The sequence below is a fragment of the Manis pentadactyla genome, chromosome 3 (genome assembly GCF_030020395.1).
Source record: "Manis pentadactyla isolate mManPen7 chromosome 3, mManPen7.hap1, whole genome shotgun sequence".
Taxonomy (NCBI): Eukaryota; Metazoa; Chordata; class Mammalia; order Pholidota; family Manidae; genus Manis; species Manis pentadactyla.
The window spans coordinates 127,684,276-127,707,683 of record NC_080021.1 but is presented as its reverse complement, the minus strand read 5'-3'; the positions used below and the strand labels follow the sequence as shown (position 1 = coordinate 127,707,683).

The 23,408-nt window shown below is 56.9% G+C and overlaps 1 protein-coding gene across 1 annotated transcript in view; it reads left to right on the top strand.

The window, feature by feature from the left end:
• The window catches only part of FGD3 (FYVE, RhoGEF and PH domain containing 3), a 42,131-nt gene extending 21,469 nt beyond the window's left edge, over positions 1-20,662 (top strand). Inside the window, exons 5-18 of the mRNA XM_057498427.1 lie at positions 1,839-1,928; positions 2,606-2,742; positions 4,217-4,373; positions 5,959-6,097; positions 6,628-6,686; positions 7,943-8,089; positions 8,228-8,320; positions 9,581-9,660; positions 10,586-10,616; positions 11,382-11,486; positions 13,955-14,050; positions 16,726-16,848; positions 18,117-18,257; positions 19,744-20,662. Of these exons, the coding sequence (XP_057354410.1) occupies positions 1,839-1,928; positions 2,606-2,742; positions 4,217-4,373; positions 5,959-6,097; positions 6,628-6,686; positions 7,943-8,089; positions 8,228-8,320; positions 9,581-9,660; positions 10,586-10,616; positions 11,382-11,486; positions 13,955-14,050; positions 16,726-16,848; positions 18,117-18,257; positions 19,744-19,866 (1,521 nt within the window). The 3' untranslated portion in view covers positions 19,867-20,662. The remainder of the gene's footprint in view (positions 1-1,838; positions 1,929-2,605; positions 2,743-4,216; positions 4,374-5,958; positions 6,098-6,627; positions 6,687-7,942; positions 8,090-8,227; positions 8,321-9,580; positions 9,661-10,585; positions 10,617-11,381; positions 11,487-13,954; positions 14,051-16,725; positions 16,849-18,116; positions 18,258-19,743) is intronic.
• The last annotated feature ends 2,746 nt before the right edge of the window (positions 20,663-23,408 follow it).

Genomic DNA, 23,408 nt, shown 5'->3' with positions numbered 1-23,408 from the left:
GCCCTTTAACATAGACATATAGACTAACAGTTTTTAAATGTTTTTGTCATTTAAATTCTATATACCAAATTACAATAATATAGGTTACTATATTTGTCCGTGCATTTACCTTTACCAGAGAACTTTATATTTTTAACAGCTTCTTATTGCTGTCTACCATGTTATTACAACTCAGAGTACTCCCTTTAGCATTTCTTGTAGGGCATGTCTAGTGGTAATGAATTCCCCAACATTTTTTATTTGGGAAAGTCTTGATTTCTTCTTTGCCTTCAAAGGCATAACTTTCCCAGATACAGTATTTTGGGGTGAGTTTTTTTCCCTCAGCACTTAAATTTATCATCTCACTCCTTTTTTTATTGTAATGGGTCTCAGTGTGATACTTTTTAAACTTATCCTAGTTGGAATTATGTGAGCTTCTTGAATTTATATGCCCATTTCTTACCTCAGATTTGGGAAATTTTCAGCCATTAATTCCTCAGATAAGCCCTCTACCACTCTCTCTCTCTCTGCTCCATCTGTGATTCCGATAATGCACATGTTGATCCACTTTATCATGTCCCGTAATTCCCTTAGGCTCCGTTTGCTTTATTCTTTTTTCTTTTTCCTCTCTGACTCAATTATTTCAAATGACTTATCTTCAAGTTTGCTGACTCTTTATTCTGCCTGATCAAGTCTACTGTTGAAACTCTCTAGTGAGTGTGTCAGTCTTGTTAATTGTATTTCTCATTTCTAAATTTTTTCGGCTCTTTGTTTTATTTCCGTCTCTGTTGATATTCTCACTTTGTTCATGCATCACTTTCATGATTTCACTTAGTTGCCTATTTGTTGTCTTATAGTTCATTGAACATTTTTATATGACATCTATTTTAATTTTTTATGAGCTCATAGGTCTGTGTTTCTTTAGGGTTGGTTTCTAGAATTTAATTTTGTTCCTTTATTTGAGCCATGTTTCCCTGTTTCTTTGTAATTTTTTTTTTTGGCTGGAATTTTGACATTTGGGAAACAACCACCTTTCCAGTCTTTGATGATGGCTTTTGTGCAGGGGGACACCTTCACCATTCAGCCTGGCTAGAGGTTCTAGGACTTTTTTAACTTTTCTGATTTCTTGCTTCTCTGGCATCTGCCTGCAGACCACCAGCTCTAACATGCTGCTTGCCTCTGTTTTCACTGGCTTTCAAAAATCAGCACTAGTCGTGACAGCATTCCAAGCAGGCAAGAGAGAAACCAGTCCCTCAGGCAACCCCAGACAAGGCAGAATATATACTGCACACTTCACTCCTTTGTTTGCATCCTGAAAGAGGAACTCAGGCGCAGGAGGTTTCTCCCTGCTCATGCTGCACTGTGCTGTGTGGGGGGTGACTGAAAGGGCAGGCCAAGGTTGTCAGTTTCCCCGCCCCATTCGCTGGAAACTCTTCTTGGATCTACAGTGGCTTCAGGGCTGCATCTTTTCCACGGTTCTCTGAAGTTCACACAAAGGTATTCTGGTTTATATATTGTTGTTAACTCCTCGTCTCTATAGGGGAAGAGGGACCTGTGGCTTTCCTGTCTGCCATATTGCTGATGTCACTCCACAGAATATTTTGATGTGGCCACTGCAGCTGCTCCGTGGTCTGGCCTTAGGAGGGAGGAGTTGTCTCTGGGCTGTAGAAGATTTTAGGGGGTGGCAGAAACTTGTCCCTTCTGCAGAAAACTCCCTGGAAATTCCATCTGTGAGAACTGAGCCCCACATCCCAGTCCTAGCAGCCTCCTCTGGCCCTCTGAGGCCCCTGGTCATCCCTTGTCAAACCCTGCCTCCCCCAGGCTCATATTCCCCAGATGAGCTGTGGCTCTCTCTACAGTGCTCTGGGCCCCAGAAGCTGCTCCACATTGCCCAGGAGCTCCTGCGCACCGAGGAGACCTATGTGAGGCGGCTGCACCTGCTAGACCAGGTAGCCCATGTGTTTGAGGTCTTGCCTTTGTCCACCACCAGAGCTTTAGTGGCAGTTTCAGAGGCAAACTCTGCCTGCTAGCATTGAATAGGTCTTACAGTTGGAGCACAAATGACTTAAATTAAAAAAACTTGGGCAAAGTTAAATCTCTTCCAGAAATTGTTACTTTTTGCTTTCAAAGGTTGTAGCTCCAGGGCAAACAAAGGTTTTGTCCTGTCACCTTGGGGGCCTTCTTCCAGACAGTCATGTTATCGGAGCATGTAAATGGCCTCTGGACATCTTTCTGCATAAGAGGCTGGGATAATGGATGGCACTCTCCCAGTGCATGTGAAAGTGTGGAGTTTATGAGCACAGAAGTAAAACTCCAGCAGAAACCCAGGTTTCTGACAGGTGTTGCTTCTGTTTGTAGCTTACAGAGCAAAGAAAGGAAATGGGGACCTTTTATTTCCCACGAGGAGTGGGAGGGGGACAGATGGGCCACCACCCACTGGGGACTGTCTCTGCCTCACCTCTGGTCCTCAGCCATAAGTAAGGCTGCTTTAAGGCCATGAGGCCAAGCCAGCCCGACGGAAGGCGGCTCTCTGAGAAGGCGAGAGGTGGTGGCGGCTTCTCCCACACCCCCACACCTTCAGCAGCAGCTGTCGTGACTGGCCACTGTGTGGGCTTCTCCTGCCCAGGTCTTCTGTGCCCAGCTGACAGAAGCAGGGATCCCCCAGGAAGTCACCACGGGCATCTTCTCCAACATCTCCTCCATCTACCGCTTCCATGGGCAGTTCCTCCTGCCTGAGCTGCGCACGCGGATCACTGAGGAGTGGTGAGTGTGACTCATGGTGCCTGGAGCTGGCAGCCAGCGCCCCCCGAGGAGTTTGCCCCCACACTGTTGCTGGTTGAGGGTCCCAGCGGCTTTGTCAAATTTACACTGCCAAGTGGCCTCTACGTCTGGGGCTCATGGGCCTGAGAGCCAGACAGGCGCATGTGGGCCCCTTTCCCAGTGCCCTGGGTTCCTTCCTGCTCGGTCCTGGGCCAACTCTGACCCCGTGGCTTCTCAGTGTGACCAACCCTTAGCCTCTCCATCTGCAGACCAAGTGGCCTGTAATTCCTGCTCAGGGCTTCCTGGGACTTCCAATGAGGTCTGATGTGCTTGGTTTATTTTCCCTCCTTTGCTTGAAAAAAATGAGATTTCCCCTCAACAGAGCACCTTGTATCCCATGCTACCTTGGGCTGTTCTGCCCCTCTGCCACTTCTGCTCATTCTCAGCAGAGGGACAGCTTGGCGGGGAGTCACGATAATGAGCATTGTGGGGTGGCCCCAACCTCTCTCCACGTTGGTGCCCACCCCCACCTCCCATTCTGGGTGCTGCTGCAAGGGCCTCTGCACTGTCCTCTCTTCCCTGGCCCAGCCTTGGCCAGCGTGCGTTTCTCCTGTGGAATCAGGAGCCTGGCTCCTTGTGGACACAAGAGCCCCCTCTTCAGCTACAGCCAGGCCAGGGAGAGCACGGAGGCCAGGAGTTTCATTGGGAGGGGTGTCCCTTCACCAGGAAGGCTCAGCCAGCATCCAGGTCAGTTTGTGAATCTCTAGACGGATGCACTCCACCTGAAGAGTAGGTCGTGCTGTGTCCCCAGGGCCATCGGGTCAAAGCTCAGGGCTGGCCTGGCTCTCTGGCTGACACAGCCCATACCTGCTAGGAACCAGTTTTCTCCTCAAGGCCCTGGAGACGCTGTTAGCATGTAGACGCTCGTGTGGCTCCTTGAGTAAGAGCATGCAGGGGCTCCATTAATCCTGAGAGGATGGCTTTGTGACTATGCCGTTTTTTCCTCATTTTGCATGATTCCTTTAGGATAAATGCCCCACAGTGCTTAAGTTGAAGACTACTTTTACGTTTCTTGAAAGTTATTTCCAAACCACTGTTCAAGCCACTGTCAGTGCCTCCCTGGGCTGCTTTCCCACGGCATCGTGAGCACGGACTGTCCCATTTTGTCTCATCTTTCCTCACTTTACAGGAGTAAAGTGGGGCTGCACTGACTCTGGTAACCCTGGCCCCTTGCCAGAGCCATTCTCTTTCTCCTAACACTGCCTGGCTCTGCACCGTGGTCCCATGGCTGTGCTGACCCTCCCAATGACCTCCAGGTCATGCTCTATCTCCACCCACGTGCCGCAGCGGAGCGCACGAGTCAGAGGCAGTAACCGGATTGCCCCCCACCACCCAGAGCTGAGAGTCAGGCGCCATCCCCTTGCCCCCCAAGCCTCAGCCAGAGCTCGCTCTCTGATGACCCCGCCCTCCCACAAAGGGACACAAAGCCCCGGCTCGGAGACATCCTGCAGAAGCTGGCCCCATTCCTCAAGATGTATGGCGAGTATGTCAAGAACTTCGACCGGGCGGTGGAGCTGGTGAGCTCCTGGACCCAGCGCTCACTGCTGTTCAAGGACATCGTGCACGGCATCCAGGTAGGGTGGCCGCCGCGGCTTCCAGAGACCTGGTGCCAGGTTTGTGGTTTAACACAGAGAAAATCAGTAAAACTGTGGTATGTGTCCAGATGCTCTGTCCATGCCTTGATCCTTAAAATAACCCCCAGGGACAAACCGTCATTCTCATTTCATGGGTGGGGAAATGGTGCCTTAAAGAGGTCATGTGGCCTGTGTGGCTGCCAACTCGCCCTGCAGGCCTGGCCTGCCAGTCTCTCCCTCTGAGGCCAGTGCAGGCATCTGGGGACCGCTGCCTTGCCTTTCCCTTCCTCTCCTGCGAGCGTCCTGCTTGCCTGTCTGGCTGCTGTCCTCTCTTGCCGTGTTGCCTCTTCTTACCTGTCTCCAGGTTTGCATATGCTAAGAACCTCAGCTGTCGTCTGTCCTATGTGTTACAGATTATTTTTCCCCACTGATCTTTTATTTTTTTTACCTTATTTATAATGCTGTTTGGGTTTTTAAGTAGCCACATTCACCCATTTCTTAATAAAATAATGCTTTAGAAAAATCTTTGAAGTCATGCTTACAGATGGATTCCCCAACCCATGATTATATAAATTATGTTATCTTCTAATATTATGGCTTTATTTTAGAATTAAAAGTGCTATCCCAGAATAGTTTCCAGATGGACTCTGGTATGAAGTCACAGTCCAGTTTTATTTTCATGGAGACTTTGTTAGCTGCTTGTGCCAACATCCTACTTACCATGAGTGCCACGCCCATGAACACCCACGTGCACACACACACGTACACACATGTATACGTTCCTTGCTGTGCCCTGGAGGGTTAATAGGCACTGAGCCCTCTCTGCTGAGGGTTTGGAGGTGGGCCTGGATTCAGGGTGGCCCCTTGATGACCTTCTACACTCCCCCTAGATCCTGCTGTCACTGGGCAGTGGCCCAGGAGTCCCCAGTGAGGGGCCCTAGGTGCCCCCACATGCCTCCTCAGAGAGGACACTGATGCAGTGCCCTTCCTTCTGCCCTGCACCCTCTCCCTTATGTTGGGGCCCTCCCTGGCTTCCTCCACCCCACATCTGCTCCAGCTTGCCAGCTGTGCCCGCAGCTGACCCAGCTTTGAGGGGCCAGCAGGACCCAACAAGGTGCTGGGGGTCTGAGGGCAGGGGCTGTGTTCCAGAAAGAGGGTGGGCACCGTGAAAGGTGCTGGGGCTCAGCAGCCCGTCCCACACCCGCGCCCACTGTGCTGCTTATCACAGAGGGACGGCAGCACCCATAGCAGCTGCCAGGCATGACCCCTGGGCCCTCGGGCCCCTGCCTCCCTGAAGGCTGACTTCCCAGCAGAGCCCAGCTTCTGGCCCCTGAGCCGGTGCTGGCGGGAAGGTCACAGGGAGGGGCGCCATGCATGCAGCAGCAAGCTCTGCTCTAGAGCAGCCTGCCTGGCCCGGCCTAGGTCTTGCTCTGTTGGCCAGCCTCTCTGGCCTCAGTTTCCCCTGTGGTGAAATGTGTCTACAGCCAGCAGTGTGGGTGCGCTGGGCAGCCTCCTTCTCCTCCAGGGCTTCTGGAGGCAGGGGGCATAAGCAGGTGGGGCCAGGGCCACACGTGTCTCCCCGCAGAAGCAGGAGGTGTGTGGGAGTCTGACGCTGCAGCACCACATGCTGGAGCCTGTGCAGAGGGTGCCCCGCTACGAGCTGCTGCTCAAGGACTACCTGCTGAGGCTCCCAGGGGATGCCCCTGACTGGAGAGATGCACAGAGTGAGCCGGCGGGGCCAGGGGCTCCTGTGGCAGGAGCAGGGAGGAAACCCAAAGCCACGAGGGTGGGAGAGACGAAAAGAGAGAGACAGAGACAAAAACAGAGAGGGAAAAGCAGAGACGCACAGACAGAAAGAGAGAGACAGAGATGGGGTGACAGAGACAGAGACAGAGATAGAGGGAGATAGAGACAGAAAGAGGGAGGCGGAGAGACAGAGAGAGAGAGATGGAGGGAGCGTGCCAAGCACCCCCTAAGCACACTGGGGGAAGTGGCTGAGATCCTTTGAGGGCGGAGGAAAACCCCCCCAGCCATGCGGTGTGAGGGGTGGATGCTGTTCTGAGGAGGCGGCCAGTCCTGGTCCCTGAGCAGCAGCTGGCAGGCAGCCCTGGGTAAGGATCTGTGCAGGGTAGTGGCCCCAGCAAGGCCCCAGCAAATGGGGTGTGTGTGCAGGGCCACAAGCAGTCTAGACAACCCCCTGGGAAAGGGTCGGAGAGGGCAGAGCCTGGCCCAACTCCAGGTCCTCACCCTGCAGGATCCTTGGAGCTCATCTCCACAGCCGCCAAGCACTCCAATGCTGCCATTCGGAAAATGGTGAGTGCGGGGCAGGGGGTGGGGCACGCTGGGCCCCATGTGATGAGGGCACAGCATGGCAGGTGCCACCAGCCCCACTCTCACCCATCTGTCTGCCAGCATGGGGCCAAGTGGCCTGTCCCTTACCAGCACTGGAAGCTATTTAGCACCCATACCTCAGTTTCCCCATCTATAAACTGAGGTCACTGGCAGAGCCTCCCTCATGAGGTGTTGGGATTGAGAGCCACTCTCATACAGTGCTCAGCGCAGGACCTGGCTCAGGCAGCACTAGCTCTAGTGTCCCTGTCACTCACTGGTGCCAGCCGCAGTCAGATTGTAGCAACCACCAGATGGGCAACGTCCACTCCAGATCTTGCTTGCAGCTTGGAGGTTTGAAGTCCCAGACGCAGGCAGGTTTGTGTGTGGTCTGCAGACAGCATTTTCTTGGGGGCAGAGGAATTCTCAGGGCTCTGATCCCATCGTGGGTCCCCCCTCATGACCATGACCTCCTACACCAATCCCCTCCATACACAGCCTGAAGGTGGAGGGGATGGCAACCCTTGATCTCACACCGAGTAATGGGGTCTGCAGGCTGGGGAGGCCTCCTGGACCCAGCTGGGCCTGCGTACAGGTCAGGGTGCAGGAATCTCTATGTCCTGCCAGAATGACAGTTCAGGGCATCACAAGAAAACCCAAATTCCTGGCTTTCCTAGAAAACCCCAGAAACTCTGGGCCGACACTGCAACCTGTCATGTCAATTGGGCAGGCACGGCACCCCTCACAGGGCTGGCTGTCCAGGCTTCCAGTCCCCATCTGACCCTGGTTGTCCCCATCCTGAGACCTGGGTATGGTCACATGGGCACTCTGGATTTTGAGGAGAAAGTGAATTATTTCTTTCACCCCACATCTCTCACAAGTGAGAAATGAGAAGTGGCTGCTTGTATGGGGATGTGTGGTCTACACGCATGTCTTCCTCCAGCAGCTCACTTGACTTCTCCGTGCCTCAGTTTCCTTCTCTGTAAACTGGGGCCAATCGGCACCCTCCTCTCAGGGTCCGTGCTGGAGCTCAGTGAGTTAATACTGCGCTCTGCTCATGGGGACCCTCCTGACTGGCTGCTGTCCTTGGCACGGTCCCACATCTTTCCACTCCCGTGGTCAGCAGGCTCGGCACCCGCCTCACCTGACGCTTTTGCAGGCCAATCTCCGGTCCTCCCTGGGTCCCCCGCCGTCAGGCCCACTCCTGTGGCCGCTGGCCACCTGAGTCCTGTCTCCCACAGGAGAAGATGCACAAGCTCCTGGAGGTGTACGAGCGGCTGGGAGGGGAGGAGAACATTGTCAACCCTGCCGACGAGCTCATCAAGGAGGGCCACATTCAGAAACTGTCGGCCAAGAGTGGCGCAGTCCAGGACCGCCACCTCTTCCTGGTGAGCCTGCTGCCTGAGCCCCAGCCCACCCCAGTGCCACACCCCCTGCATCCCCTGCCCCAGGGACACCTCTCCCCCGGGGGCCTCCCGCCCAGCACCCTTGCTGCCTCCCCTCACCCGGGCTTGTTCCCATTGCAGTTCAACAGCATGATCCTTTACTGTGTACCCAAACTGCGGCTCATGGGGCAAAAATTCAGTGTCCGGGAGAAGATGGACATTTCAGACCTCCAGGTGGGTGAACCCCTGCTTCCCCTGGGAGGGCATGGGGTGGGGTGGGACCTGAAGCGTCACCCCTCCTCCCACACGCTCCTGTGGGCTCAGCTCAGTCTGTGACCCAGGCGTGGCAGGAACATCACCGAGGATGACTTGGCCTGGCATCTTGGACCCACCGGACAGGATCCCCAGCCCTCTCCTGGGCCTGCCTGCCAGGGTGACCCTGGTCTGGTGTTCATGGACAGAAGCCTCAGAACTCGGGCAGACCCCTGCTTCCTGTGAGGTTGGCACTCAGGGTGCACAGGGAAGGGGCATCCTCCCTCCTGGCCCCTGACCCCCCGATCTCATGCTCCCTCCTCCCTGACACCATCTCAGACATAGAGGAGGTTTCAAAGGTGCCTCTGCCCCAAATCCAGACCTACTGCCCTTGCTGCCCCTATTTCCTAAGACCATCCATGTCCCCTGGCATGGGGGCTGCAGGGCCTGGAATCAGCCTCCTCTCCTGTGGGGGAGGTTCTGAATTTAAGGGGCACCCCAAAAATATTGGCTACATAAAATACTTTAGTCAGTACTAAAGTGAAGGTTTGCCTTACCGATAATAAAAAAAAATCACTTCTTACCTTGACATTATCTGAATCCAGGTTGAAAAAACACCTTTAAAAATAATGACTAACTAGGAAAAACCTTCTTTCTTCCATAGTTAGAATAAATCATTTTCCAGTGTTTCTCTGTAAGAAATCAGTCATGCGTGCTTAGCTGGATGTGCTCACACAGACATTCTCAACCTTGGGGCATCGGGGGAAGTCCTGCTGGGAGACCACTGGCCCAGATTCTGGGCAGACCAGAACCACAGGCTGTGGTTCTGAAGGTGGCCAGGCTGAGGGGCCTTGGGGTAGAGTGTTGGGGGTGAGGGGTTTCTCCACCTCACAGGGGCTGGGAGACCCAGGGCACCACACCCCGGGGCTCAGGAGCCCCAGCAGAGTGGTGGAGATTCTCCTGGCTTTTCTGAGCATCCCATCCCTCTGTCAGGGGTCATGCCATGGGTGTCTGGATGGGGAAGGGCCCAGCGGTCCAGGGCAGGTGGGCTGGCCAGCACAGTTCCAAGCGCAGAGGCTGAGAGGTCTGCTCCCCTTCATGGATCAGCTCATACGGTGTCCAGCCCACTGGGTCACATCTGCCCCCTCCTCCAGGAAGACCGTGTCTGAGAGCATGGAGCCGCAGCTCGGGGCTGCGAAGTGACCAGTTGCTTTGTGTCAGTCTTGGTTTTTGTGCTGTTAGGTGCAGGATGTCGTCAAGCCGAACGCTGCCCCCACTTTCGTCCTAGTGGGAAGGAAAAGGTCCCTGGAGCTGCAAACACGGTATGCTGGGCTGCCTCAGGGTCTGTTGTTGCGTGAATGTCTCTGACCTGACATCATGGGTGGCTTCTTTTCTAAACTGGATAGCCCTGTGATCTGTTGTCTTTTATTCATCTTACTCACTTATTGTTGTTTAAAATATAACAGTATTAAGAGAAAGTCAAAGAAAATTACCCCTCTGCCCTATTCCTGTCCCCTGCCCCCAGCAGGCTTTCTTAAGCATCTCTGATGTATCCTTCCAGAATTTCTGTGCTCAACCATGAGTACTAAAATCTAAAGTCTCAGAGGGCCATTTACTGTGCAACCTGTTCTGCATCTTGCTTTTTTCACTTAGTTTATCAGAAACCATCCCCTCCCATAAAGCAGCATAGTTCTCCCCTGTGATCATCCACCCAGTCTCACAGACAGGCACACATGGGCAGGGGCCTGCTGTTCTTGCAAACGGTGCTTCAGATCCTTGCCCTGGGTTTGTACCCATGTGCCATTAGATCTGCAGGATTCCTGGAGCAGGACTGCTGGCCGGAGGGCAGCACAGGTGCTTCGCCTTTCACGGGCTGTTGTCCCACTGCCCAACAAGGCAGTACCAGGTGGCAGGGTGTGTGGAACCTCCCATCTCTCACTTCTGCCAGTGACATGAGGCCTGTATAGCAACCCACCATAGTCTAGGGTGGCACTGATTTGCAACCACTGCAGAGAGTTCTTCCCCCCACTCCTGGCCCCTACCTGGCCACCCCTGACCCACCTGACTGTGCCTGATCCCACCTGGCCACATCTGGCCAGCGTTCCAGAGCCCTCAGGGCCTATCTCGCAAACCTTGGGCTGACTGAGCCTAGGCAGTGAGCAGCTCGGGCAGGTGCTACAGGCCTGAGGGGAGTTTGTAGGCTGTATCCAAGCCCAGATTAATAAAATACTGCTTTTGTTTTAATAGGACAGAAGAGGAGAAGAAAGAATGGATTCAGGTGAAGACCCTAAAGTTCTAAAGTAATCAAATGACCACGTTCTTGACCAGCATGGCCATTTCACGTTGGAACAACAGATGGGGTGGCCTGTGACTCCCCAGGAAGTTCCTGCCCGCTGCCTGCCTTGAGGTGGTGGTGTGACCATGTTCAGAGGGCCTTCAGATGTCCTGTGCCTTCACTTCTTGTGTGTGTTGGGCCTCAGTGAATACATAACCATGAAGAGCCTTGTGGTGGGCAGGCTGGGAGGCGGCCCCGCTGCAGGGCCGCGTGTCCACTGTCCAGTGGCTCTGAGAGCCCGTATCGCCCTTCCCCCCACCACAGCTGGCTCCTGTGGGGCGAGCGGCGTGTGCCACTGGCAGGACAGAGCCTGATGGGGTGGCACTCTGGAGCAGCCAGAGCCAATTCAGCTCAGAACTGGCCGTCGTTGGAATAGAGGGGACAGTGACATAAGCCTGAGATGGTGAGGGTCAGGAGGGCTGCCACAGAGCAGGGCCGAGGCAGGAAGCTGACGGTTAGACTTGTGGAGAAGAGAGATTTGGGTGAGAAGAAAGAAATTCAAATAGTAATTAGGTGGAAATGCCAGTGCAGGAAATTGGGAATCCACACACCACCAGAAAGCCTGTGTGGGGAGGAGACTGCAGGAGGGGCCCAGCTGCCTGTAGGTGCACTGGAGCTGCCCACCAGACCCCATCCTCAGGGAGACAGGCCCCCCTGCCCCCCCTCTGGATGAGCTCTCCGGGCCCATGTGCTCTGGTCTCGCTTCAGGTCATCCAGGCCACCGTCGAGCAGCACAAGCAGAACAGCCAGAGCTTCAAGGCCTTCAGCAGCTCCTTCGGCCAGGATGAGGCCGCTCTCACTCCAGAACCCCCTGTGAGTGCCAGGGCTCCTGGGTCATGGGAGGGCCTGTCTACCTGCTGACGGCTCACTTGGACGGGGAGTAGCTACAGGGACCATGTGCCCATCACCAGGTGGTCCAGGCTGTGTGCCCGAGGGCTGGAGTCTGGGAGGGAAGCCAGGGACCAGGGGTTGGCCAGTGTACTCACTGCCCACCCACATTAGTGCCCACTTGGGGACATTGGACCTCTCAGCAGGGGTGGGCACTCAGGTGGGCAGTAAGGAAATTGGGCTGGATGACGCTGTACGGGAGGCATTACATCTCCCAGGCACCGCAGGGCTGTGGTCTTATCAGTGGGGGCAGCTCTTGCACTCCCACACAGAGCCACTCCAGGAACTTGGGGCAGCCAGGAAGCAGGGTCCCCACGAGGGCCAGCTGTGGGGCTCAGCTGCAGCTGCCCCTTGGGGGCTGCCCCAGGCCCTGGCTACCTCCTAGCTGGGCACAGAACTTCAGAGCAAGGGCCCCTCTCTGAGCCCCCCATCAGACATCCGGAAGTCAAGCGATAACAGCCCAGCAGGACCAGAGCCCCTAGAAGGCAGCACCAGACCTGGGTGGGCCTCCCACAGCCTCACCAGGTCTGTGGTCCAGGCCACTTTGTTTTCCTCATAACATTTGCATCAAATCTACTGGATTTTGTTTGCTTTCTGGACATGTTTGGAGGAAGCTTTGCATCACTCCCAGACAAAGGAACATGCCGCTGCCTGCCTTGAAAGGAGGTGGCCAGGAACAGAACACCTGACCACAGCTACCCTTAAAGTCCCCCAGAGGTGCCCCCCACCCTGCCCTAGAAGGCAGAGTGCAGCTCTCCCCCAGGAGGCATGAGGGTGGGGCTAGAATCCAGCAGAAAGACTTCAGGAGAAAGACTGAAGCTCGCTTGACTTTGGGGCAAGCGAGCTTCAGGAGAAAGACTGAAGCTCGCTTGCCCCAAAGTCAAGTGAGCTTCAGTCTTTCTCCTGACCCCGTGGTCAGACAGAAGGGCTGGGATGTCCCTGTGGTCCCTGCTGAGCCCCCACCAGGGAACCTCCGCTCACCCTGGCTGGCTCTCCCTTGCAGATGGTGGGCCCCGGCTCTGAGGAGCCCTTGGGGGCCCACGGCAGAGGGGCGGCTGCAGTGGTGAGTGACCCCCCAGCTCCAGCAGGGGCAGGAGGCAGAGGATGGGGTCAGAGCAGGCTGACCTTAGGGTGAGCTGCAGGGTCCAGCCCCATGCCATGTGACTCAGGGCCCCACACCGACAACCTCTGGGAGCTGTGCAGCGGGGCTGGCGGGAGCCCCCGGGGCCCTTGGCTGGGTGCTGTCACACAGTTGGGCCGTGCTCTTTGCTTCATGGGTGTGGGTAAGACAGGAATCGAGGGGGCGCCCAGACATAGGAGGCCAGCCTTCCAAAGAGAAAGGTCAGCCCCTGGCTGGCATTTTGGGGGATGGGAAGGGGCTCAGTCAGGAGGGCCCCTGGACTTCGCAATCCCTCCTCTCTGTCAGTTGTTGGGGGGACTAGATAGGAGGGCAAGTGTGTGCACCTAGTGTATAGTGAGCGTCAGGACAGGAGGACATCCTGATTAGCCACTAGGCCTAGAAGCAGTGACTGCAAATGGCAATGACAGCTCTTGGCCACATGGGGAGTGCAGCACCCTGGATTCTGCAAGGGGACTCTCCTGGGTACCCTGGTTCTGCTCTCGAGGCTCAGGGCAACAGCCGGAGTCCTGCCCACTTGGGCTCAATGAGCCCCAGCCATGCTTTGCTCCTGAAGGGCTTTCCTCCTGGGGTCTAGGTAGCACTCCATATTCCCTCGGTTCACGGGCGTGAGTCGGTCTGAATCCAGTATCAAGTCCTGGAGCTCCTTCCTCTCTGGGAACCAGCACTACCCTGTAGGTTCTCTTCCAGGGGCTGGGCTGGGTGTTGCCATGGATGACCCCATTTTAGGAGGAAGAAATGGGCTTGCTATGAGCAGGCCTGGCCTCCAGCCACAAACTCCCATGGTGGGAAGGCAGCAGAGGCAAGGAGGGCAGCTGTCCCGCTGGTCACAGGCATAAGCATTCTTGTTGAGACTTGAATTTTTAGTAAGAAAACCTGGGTCCCCTCGACCATGCTGTGTGGCCCGAGGACACCAGTACCTGACCTGCTCCATGAGGAGAACAGAAGCTTGGCTGGGCCACCAGCACCCCCTGAATCCCCATGGCCTTGGGCGGCTGTGGGGAAGGCCTTGAGAAGCTCTTGGGCTCCTGAGGAGGGATGGAGCATTTTGGGGTCACAATAGGCATGGGGGTCAAGCAAGAGAAGGGAGCCCCCTTATTTGAAAGGTGCTGCCACATGGTGGCTGCAGTAATTCACTGTAACTGGGAAGGCAGAAAGCAGCTGGGGTAGAGGAGAGACTGTCAGGTCACAGCCCCACAAATTCCCCAGGTGGTGTTCTCTGTCTGTCATGCTCTGCCCTCCCCTTGCTCAGCAGCACTCCAGGACCTTTGCACCTGCTGTTCCCTCTGTCCAGAAGGTCTCACTTACATCTGCTCTGCCGCAAGACTTGAGGCTTCCAGTCAGCTCTGAGGTACCTCAGCCCAGGGTCCCTGACAGCCTCTGTGATGACCCTTTGCCCAGAGCACAGCCCTCCCTGCCCCTCGGGGGAGCCAAGTTAGACCCCACACAGGGCTCTATGTCATCCATTCCTCAGCCTGGGGCAGGCCTGGAGGCATCAAGGTGGGTAAGAGACCCCCATCTGTGTAGGATGTGTGCTCCTGGGGACACAAGTCTTCAGGGGGCTGGAGATAGACCTCAGTCCCAGGACACAGGGAGGTGGAAGGGTGGTCAGAGGGACTGGGCAGAGAAGACCAGGCCTCAAGGCTGGGAGAGAGCAGCAGGAGGTGGGGCTGGTCCATCAGAGAATGTTCTAGCCGGAAAGGACCTGAAGGCCACGTTTTTAAATGTTTTAACCTGTGATGTGGGTCCTGACAGGAGTCCTAGGGAAAGTCCCCACTCCTCAGCGCCCCCACCTTCAACGTCCACCTGGGTGAGGACATGAGCAAGAAGCCATGTTAGCTCCCATCATGTGTCCCTCATCAGCTACCCATGTCCTTCTGTGGGTGAGAAGGTAACTGGAAGGGTCCCCTGGGCCAGTCCACCTGTCAGCAGACCTGGAGGTGGTGATGGCCGTGCTCGGCGGCCGGACCTTTTGCCCGTGGCTCAGCCTTCCTCAGCCTCCGCAGCATCTGTCACTTGCCAGATGCTTGGGGTCACCACTTAAGTTCAGGTCTCTTGTCCCTGTCCCTTCCCCTGACATTGGGGCCAGGCTCCAAGACAAACAAAACAGCCACAGACATACAGCTCCAGCCGCTGTGCAAGTGGCTGGCCATGGTTCTGTCCTGTGAGTGGGGCTGGTGGGCCTGGGCAGCTCAGTCTGGGGCCACGCAGGGCTTGATTGGAGATATGCTCAGGGGTGTTTGTGGAAGGCACTTAAAATTAGCTTTAATTCTGACACCAGAAAAAGTGACTTTGCTCCAAAGAGCCACACTTAAGTTTTTCTTAGCCCATCTGGGGAGGAAGAGGAAACCCACATGTGGTGTGCTGGTCTGACTCCTGAACCCTAGTGTCCTCAGATGCATGGTTCCTGCAACCCCACTTTCCTAAGAGAAGATAAGCCCAGACCAGGAAGTTTCACAAGGCAGCATTGAAGAAAGCAAGCCTTCCCATTCTGCAAAAGTCCCATAGCTCTTCAGAAGCACAGGAGTGAGTCTGAAAAGAGTCTGAAAGGCCTCTGGGGCCCCAGACCCACTCTGGCAACAGGTGGACCCCTCCACAATGTGAGCTAAGTCTCTGCTGCCACCCCACCGCCTGGGGTATGTACAGAGCTGACCCTGTCCTTCTGCCCCGCACCCACCCTCTGGGCTCCGGGGCAGAGCTGCCCAACAGCAGAGCAGCTAGGGCTGAGACCCAGGACTGGTTCTCACCCTATAGGACCCAAGGGTGACTGGGAGCTTCCATCCGCAGGGGCTGGTGGGCAAGACCACCACTTGAAACCCGATTCTCCCCAGTGTTCTTCCTGCTTCCCTGTAACAAGCGAAAAGGCTGCTGAAATGCCCCAGGCCCTTGGCAGGAAACCTCCTGGCTGGGCACTTAGGGAGGAGGCACTTGGCAGTTGCTGGCAGCCCTAGTTCTGCCCCTCCATGGAAGATGTGGGCCAGGCCTTCCTGATGTCCCCACGTGCCTGTGTCCATTTATCAGCTCATCCCAAAGGGAACCAGGAAGACCTGTCCCCCACCACACGGGTGGGCCCCTAGCCTGAGCCAATCCCACCCGACCTCACTTGTTTATTGGTTTTCTTCCTCTTTCACAAGATGTTCTTGGTGAACAAGTGAGAAAATCCTATAAGAGAGTCAGATAAGAAAAGCTCCCCTGACCCCAAACAGCTGTGGGATTCTCTGGGCACCTCCATGCAGACTTCAGCCATGCCCCTCCGTATCCTCTGGTGCCAGTGTCCATGTGTGGCCTGCTGCTTGGCGCCTCGGTCTCCCCTAGCAGTGTGACCTGGCGCCTTTAAAGAGTCTGGCCTGTTCGCATCCTGGACCTTTTCATGGGACCTATGCCTTAGTGTTGAACAGCATCAGACTTTCAAAAAGTTTTAAACACATTTAACAATGAAAAGAGCAAATACTCATTTGTAAAAGCTCGGGTGGTAAAGTAGAAGAGAACCCCCTCCAGCCCCAATCCCTCCTTACTCTGAGGAGCTCATGTGGTCCTTGCAATCTCTTCGACCTAAACACACAACATGTTTAAGCTTAGAAACATTTTAGGGTGTTCTCTCAGCTGTCTGAGAGCTCTAACGTCTGTAAACACGAGCTACGCTGTGTCCATGACTTCCTGTCATTTCTCACTTGACTCAGTTCTGCCCTCGTTGGTGGGACGTTCAGGTGGTGGAAGACAGAGGCAGGGACCAAAGCCCCAGACCTGCTTCTGGACCCCAGGGTGGGTGGGAGGGGCCCAGACACCCCCGCCCCAGCATTGGGCCCCTGTGCAGGCCCTTCCCAGCATGGGCTCTCCCACTTGTCACCAGGTTATCTCTGCTGCCCTCTGTGTAGGGCCAAGTCATTCCAAGCATAACGTCCTGGACCCCTTTGACTGTTACTGGGGGAGATGGTGATGGTGGCCTGTGAAGCGGGTGTCGGAGGGGCTCCTGCTCCCTTCCCTCTGCAGACTGGGATGCTGACTGCAACTGTTCACCTCCCGCAGCCCGAGCCCTGGAGGGGGTCCTCTAAGAGCAGGTGGGACAAGGAGAAGCAGGGCTGCTGGAGCTGTGGGGAGACCTTCAACTCCATCACCAAGAGGAAGCACCGCTGCAAGCTGTGCGGGGTGGTGAGTCTGGGGCGCCAGCGCCATCCCCGTGGTCCCACAGCAGCTCTGCCTGGGTCCCAAGGACACACAAGGACAGACGCCCTCATGCAGACAGGAGGTAGCCTGCCTGAAGTGGAAGCTAGTCTCATTCTCTCTGGTGTCCGACAACACATGTTGCACTTCAGGAAGTGCAGGATTTGGAACCACAGAGCCCCTAGGTGGGTGGCCTGAGAGCAGGGGGATGGGAGGGAGGTGAAGGGGACAGGACAGGTGCAGGGTATGACCATGGAGGGGCCCCTTCTGTCACCTGGGTCCTGGCACTGCAGTGGTGCCCAAGGTCCAGTGGGCCCTCATGAGAGGTGCTGCCTCCAGTGGGCACTCAGGTGCAGGCCTCTCCACTCCCCCTGACTTGGCCCACCCCCAAAGTCCTTCTTCTGAGGATGGCTGTTTGGCATGAAGAAGAAAAATTACCCCCAAGAAAGGACGACTGTGGACTCAAGTTGTTTTAGATTAAGTAATTAAAATCTATGTTAGCAAGTGGGTCCCAGCTTTGGAGCTGTTTTTCCAAAGGGTAATGGCAGCCAGGCCTGGTACGGTGTTTGCTGTCACACCCCTGCCTAAAACCTTGAGCACGTGGCAGGGAAGGGGGATAAATGGATGGGTCCTCCAATGGATGGATGGATGAATGGGTGGATGGGTGGGTGGATGAGTAGGTGGGTACCCAGGTGGATGGGTGGATGAATGGACAGGTGGATGGATGGGTATGCAGATGGGTAGGTGGGTGGGTGAATGGATGGGTGGACTGATGGATAGTGGCTGGCTGGGTGGGTGGGTGGGTGGATGGATGGGGGCGGTGTGGGGAGTGAAGGGGTGGATGATGGATGGATAGGCGGGTGAGAATTAAGCCTCTCAGTGACTTTTCCATACCTCTTACTAACCTGTGCTCCCCCCACCCCCACCGGCAGGCCCCTCAGCTCCCCCTTCCCCATTCCAACTCCTCCCAGCTCTCAGGCTGCGTCTGGTTCATTGTCCTCTTTCTCTCTGCTGGACCCTTCTCCCAGCTCACTGCCTCCTTCCAGTCTTCCTTCCCTGCATGCAGGCCCCTGGACCTTGGACCCTCCAGGCAAGGGGACAGGTCGTCCACCCAGGCCCCCGGCCCCTAGGGCCCATGGAGAAGCCCGTCCCCTCCACGTGCGGCTGTCTCTCCTGGCCTGTGGCCCGGCCGGCCTCTTCCCGGACAGCTTTCTGTCCTCGGTAGGTTGGGATCACAGGTGCTCTCTGTCCTGCAGGTCATTTGTGGGAAGTGCTCTGAGTTCAAGGCTGAGAATGGCAGGCAGAGCCGTGTCTGCCGAGGGTGTTTCCTGATGCAGCCGGTGGCTCCCGCGAGCCTGAGCCTCGAGGTGCCGCCTGTGTCCAAGCACAGCACAGAGGTAGGTGGGCAGATCCTGTGAGCCTTCTGGATGGGAGCACCTGTCCCAGGCACACTTGGCAGGCTGTGCTCCCAGAGCTGCCGGCTTCCCTGCCACCAGGACCGGGCGGGGTTCTACAGGCCCTGGGAGCAGCTGGCAGTTGAACACCAAATATCATGTGTGCTTATTGGACTTCTCAGGATCCAGTCATGGCCAAGGGCTTGGGAACCCTTTATACCAGGAGTTAGATGGTGCATCAGTCAGCTCAGGCTGCATAAAAAATAGCACAGGCTGGGCAGCTTAAGTAGCAGAAATTTATTCTCTTCCAGTCCTGGAGGCTGGATTTCAAGATCAGGGTCCTGGCAGAGCTGGTCCTCCTGAGGCCTACCTCCTGGGTGTAGACACCCTGTCCTCCCTGTGTCCCCACATGGCCATCCCTCTGTGTGTCTGTCCTGAGCTCCTCTCCCTATAAAGACACCAGTCATATGGGATCAGGGCCCACTAATTTAACTAAATTTCCCCATTTCCAAATACAATCATGTGAGGGGTGGTTAGGGCTTCAACACATGGATTTGGGGGCTCCAGTTCAGGGCACAGCAGATGGGAACAAGTCCCACCTTCACTCACGGTCACCCTGATTGAGGGCCTGCAGGGGAGATGCCTCACCTGAGCCACTGCTGGGGGGCCAGGGTGTGCACCAGCCCCTCCTGGGGGTGGCCTGCCCTCCTGGGGGTGGCCACCACCTTTCAAGCCCTCCTCCAAGTGGTGACAGGAAAACTGGGGAGTAGAGAATGTGGTTTTCCAAAAAAGTACACTTTTCTATCTTCTCCACATAACACAGCCCATGGTTCTCAGGCCAGCTGCATATCGGGGTCCCCTGGGAAGCTGTTTATTCTCTTTTCCCTCTCCAAGGGCTCCAAGGGCTCTAGGTGGGCCAGGCTGTGGCTGAGTCCCATTTAAGGGAACTGAGTGTAGAACAGTCTCCAGGGAGCACCCCCATGGCACAGGGCGTTCCTCCATGTGGACCTCCAGTGCTGAGGTCTGAACAGGAACTCCACCACCACGTGCATCTGGGGGCTCCCCGACCCCACAGTGTGCACCATGATTGCTCCAGACAGTCAACAGAGAGGGGTGTGTATGTATGTGTGTGTGGCGTGTGGTTGTTCTGTTGTGTGCATGGTGTGTGATGTGTGCTGTGTGTGGTGTGTTGGGCAGCAGTGGGCCTGCAGCTCAGTGGAGGCCACCATCCCGGAGTCAGCCCCCAGGAGCTAGTGCTGCACCTGCAGGGGGTGGTCAGGGGTGTCCCACCCACAGGGCTGTGTCGGAGTCAGCCCCTCTCCCTGCAGCCCAGAACCCCAGGTGTGCTGCCCACAGGGGCCTGGGACACGCTGCCTGGGCTCTCCAACCTTGCGGGCCTCAGTTTCCCCGGCTGCCTGCTAGCAGGGAGACAGTATTAAGTGATACCAGGGCCCCAGAGACGGGGTGCTGATCTGTGACTCCTTTTCAGCAGGATGGCCAGCCACCGCAGGCCCTGCCCCTCTCCGGCTGCACAGTGAGCGTGGACCCTGCAGAGGGGCTGCACACAGGCGTGTGTGGCAGTTGCGCCCGGCCCTGCAGGCCCTGTACCTGAGTGCTTCTTCACCGAGCTGCAGCAGTGCTGGCTGGAGGCTCTGACCACTGCCCCCCAAGGAGCCCAGGACCCGTGCAGCCTGGGGGCCCCGCAGTCCCAGGCTCCAGCACCCGTGAGCTGAATCTTGGCCACACCTTCAGCTCTGTGAGCCCCCAGGGCAGAGCCCATGCTCATCTGGGAGGTGGTGTCAGAGGCCACATGATGGCGCAAAGGGTGCCCAGATTGTGGAGGGGCCCACAGGCCACAGGACACTTGGCCCTGGAGCACCCCTCTGCTTCAGAGGGGAGGAAACAGAGGCCCAGAAGGGCAACCACATGCCCAGAGTCACCTGGCACATCACAAAGAGCCTGGCCTCTGCCAGCAGCCCCAGCAGCAAGCCCAGGGCGGTGCGCTGGCTGACAACGAGCCAGGCCCAAACCATGTGGCCGTGCAGAATCTGGGTCAGGAAGGTGGAGCGAGCACCCTGGTTGGTGCCCAGAGACGCTTGGTGGAGCCCGTGGTCATGCTGTCCCTCTGTCTGCTGCCTGCCTGTCGGCGCCATTTACTCTGTGAGCCAAACGTGACAAGCCCCGCCTCCTCCTCCCCCCTCTGCCTTCTTCTCGCAGCTGGCTACCATGGGAGCACTCCCATTGGGAGTGCCGGCTGTGGGCCTGGGCCTGCCCCACCAGACCTTGCTGAGAACCTCACCAGCATGCCCACTGGCATCACGTGGTGGACTGAGGTCTGTGCCTGTGCCCCTGGTGGGCAGCAGGCAGTGCCTGTCTGAGTAAATAAATGCTGGCAGCCAGCAGGTGGACACAGCCTCAGGGCAGGGCCCCCAGTGGGCCCACCTATGGTCAGGTGTGTGGTTGACAGAGAGGCACAGTGGTGGGAAGGGCCTGGACCTCAACCCAGCCCTGCAGGGTAGGGGCCAAAAGACCCAGGGCATCAGACAGCTGTGCCTTGGGCCCTGTGCTGTGCCCGGAGACCTGCTCTCCCATTGGGCAGAGGCAGGCTCCAGTGGGAGGGCAGGGTGCTGGCCATTCCCACCCGTGTCGGGGAGGCCACAGAGATGAATGCTGCTTGTAGGGCCTCAGGAGCAAGCAGAGGTACTCCCAACCCTCTGACATCCCGTGACACCATGCCAGGACCCCTGTCACTACACAGTTGTGGGCACACCCACAGGGCACCTACCTGGGGATGAGTGGGTCAGTGTGGGAGCCAGAAATGGGCAAACTGGTCACCAGGTGTGGTGGGTTTGAGGCTTAGGTGAAGTGGGCAGGGCCCAGGTGAGCTTATGCAGGTGCTGGGGCTCCTCCCTACACCCCCGTGGGTCTACCTGGTGACATGCCGCTCTAGCTGTGTAACTGCTCTGCACCTGGGCCTCAGTCCCGCCTCTGTGAGCACTCACCTGCAGAGGGTGTCCTGGACCCGCCTCCAGCCAGGAAACAGGCTCTGGAGGGCAGGGCTTGTCCAGCAGGAGGAGGGACAGTGGACAGCAGAGGCCATGAAGGCTCCCTCCTGGCTTGTCCAGTCCCTGCCCCCTCCCAGTTCTGCTCTCACTGCCTCATGCATTGACTGAGCACCTACTGCATATAGCTGGGTCAGCTGAGCTTCTTCCCCCAGGATGTTCCCACTTGACAGCTGAGGAAACTGAGTCACAGGAGGTCTCAACAAGTCCCACAAGCTCCAGATTGAGGGGGCAGCTGGAATTGATCTGCTGTCATGGCAGCATCTGCTGGGGTCTGAGGGTGACAGTGGGCCCTCACCCAAGGCCCCCATGTGCCATGGCTGCAGCAGGACTAGGAAAGTGCCCTAGCTGTCAACTTTGGGCAATGCTGGGCGAGGACATGGAGGGAAGGAGACAGGGAGGTGGCCACAGGAAATGGTGCAGGCTTGGAAGGAGCCCAAGCTGGTGAGGGGGTGCAGCCCCTGGGAGACTCCCCAACTCAGGACCCTAGGGCAGGTGTTGCAGGGAGAGTGCCCAAGCCAGGGCAGGACCACCAAGGCTGTAGGAGCCAGCGGAGCCCGGCACGGAGTGGAGCAGGGCGTGTTGGGTCAGGGCACCCAGCCCTGAGGTGTCCGCGGGTCTCCTTTGGCATTGCTCTGAGAGGCAGGGGCCACAGGTGGGCTTGGGGGTCTTAACAGTGGGATCAGTCAGGGCGGGGATGGAGACATGGCCTTGTGGCTCCAGCGGGCCTCAATGCAGACCCCTGCAATGGGCACCTGAGCCTGTGGCTTCCGGCTTTCCAGGAGATAGAGAAACTTGGGGGCTCTTGTGAAGGATCCTGATGGTGTTAGCCACTCCCGTGGAGGCCCAGTTCACAGGTAGCTGGCATTTGGCCCCAGAAGGTGGGTTGCTCTCTGGACCCCATCCTGTCCTGCTCCCTTTGTTAGGAACATCCCCCCCATTGGCCCCATCTGGCCCCAAAGCCTGGGCATGCTCTACTACCCACCCATGGGGGCAGGGCTACCAGCTGGGGGTCCTGGCATCAGGCTTGGGGCTGTGGTTGGAGCGCCATGCACATTAGAGAGGGTCTCCACCACAGGGGAGCAGAGACAGAAAGGCCAGTAGGAGGGGGGGAGAGAGGGAGGGCCTTGGCAGACGCTGCCTGTGGCTGGAGCCAGCTCCCACCACAGACTCCAGGGCTGCTGAGCCCTCAGCCAAGGAACACATGCCCCACCGGGCCCAGAGTGGGTGCAGTCTGTGTCCCCCACAGTCCTGGGAAGAGGAAGGAGCCAGCTGCTCACTGAAAAGAATTATATGTCAGAGGGTGTCTTAGTGGCAGTAAAGCTGAGCCCAGAGAGAGAAACACCTGCCCAAGGTCACACGGGAGTCGGGGCTCGTCACCCATGTGTCTGAGTAGCAGGCTGGGCTGACACACCTCCTGTGTGTCAGGCTCGGGGATTTCTGGGGCTGGGGACAGACAACACCCCACAGCGTCTGCCCTTCCACATTTCCAGCTCGTTCCCACCCCCTCAGGTCACTGGCTCCCATTACCGGGCCTTTGAACACACCCTCTCTTCTACTTTCCTGGGGTTCAAGAGCCTGCTTGGCACCTGTGCGGAGCCCTCTCACTCCCCTGCCTTTTCTTGGGCATTTGCTCTCATTTGCACTCCACCTCCTCAGATGGCACAGCAGCTCAGGACACAGCACCCACCACAGTGGCTGGCACATGACAGTTGCTCAGTGGGCATATGCCAGCAGCCTTGGAGAAGGCTCAGGGACTCTGCTCTGGCCATGTGGTCCTTGAGCACTTGGGATGGCTGCTGGGGCTGGTAAAGAACCAGCGCTCCCTTGCCTCCCCAGGGTCCCTGGGTCTCAGGGACACACAACCAGTTCTTCTTCAGATGTCTGGTCCCGTTGGAGACTGGCACACAGACCCAGAGGGGCTGCCCTGCTCTAGGACACAGTAGAGAGGTGTTTGGATGCAGGGCTCTGACTCACAGCTGTGTCTGCCCTCCACCCTTCCAGGGGACAGCAGACCTCTGTGCACGCACTTGGAGGTGGCAAGATCACTCCCAAAGGCTTACCCTAGGCCCCTGAGCCAAGGACTTGCCTC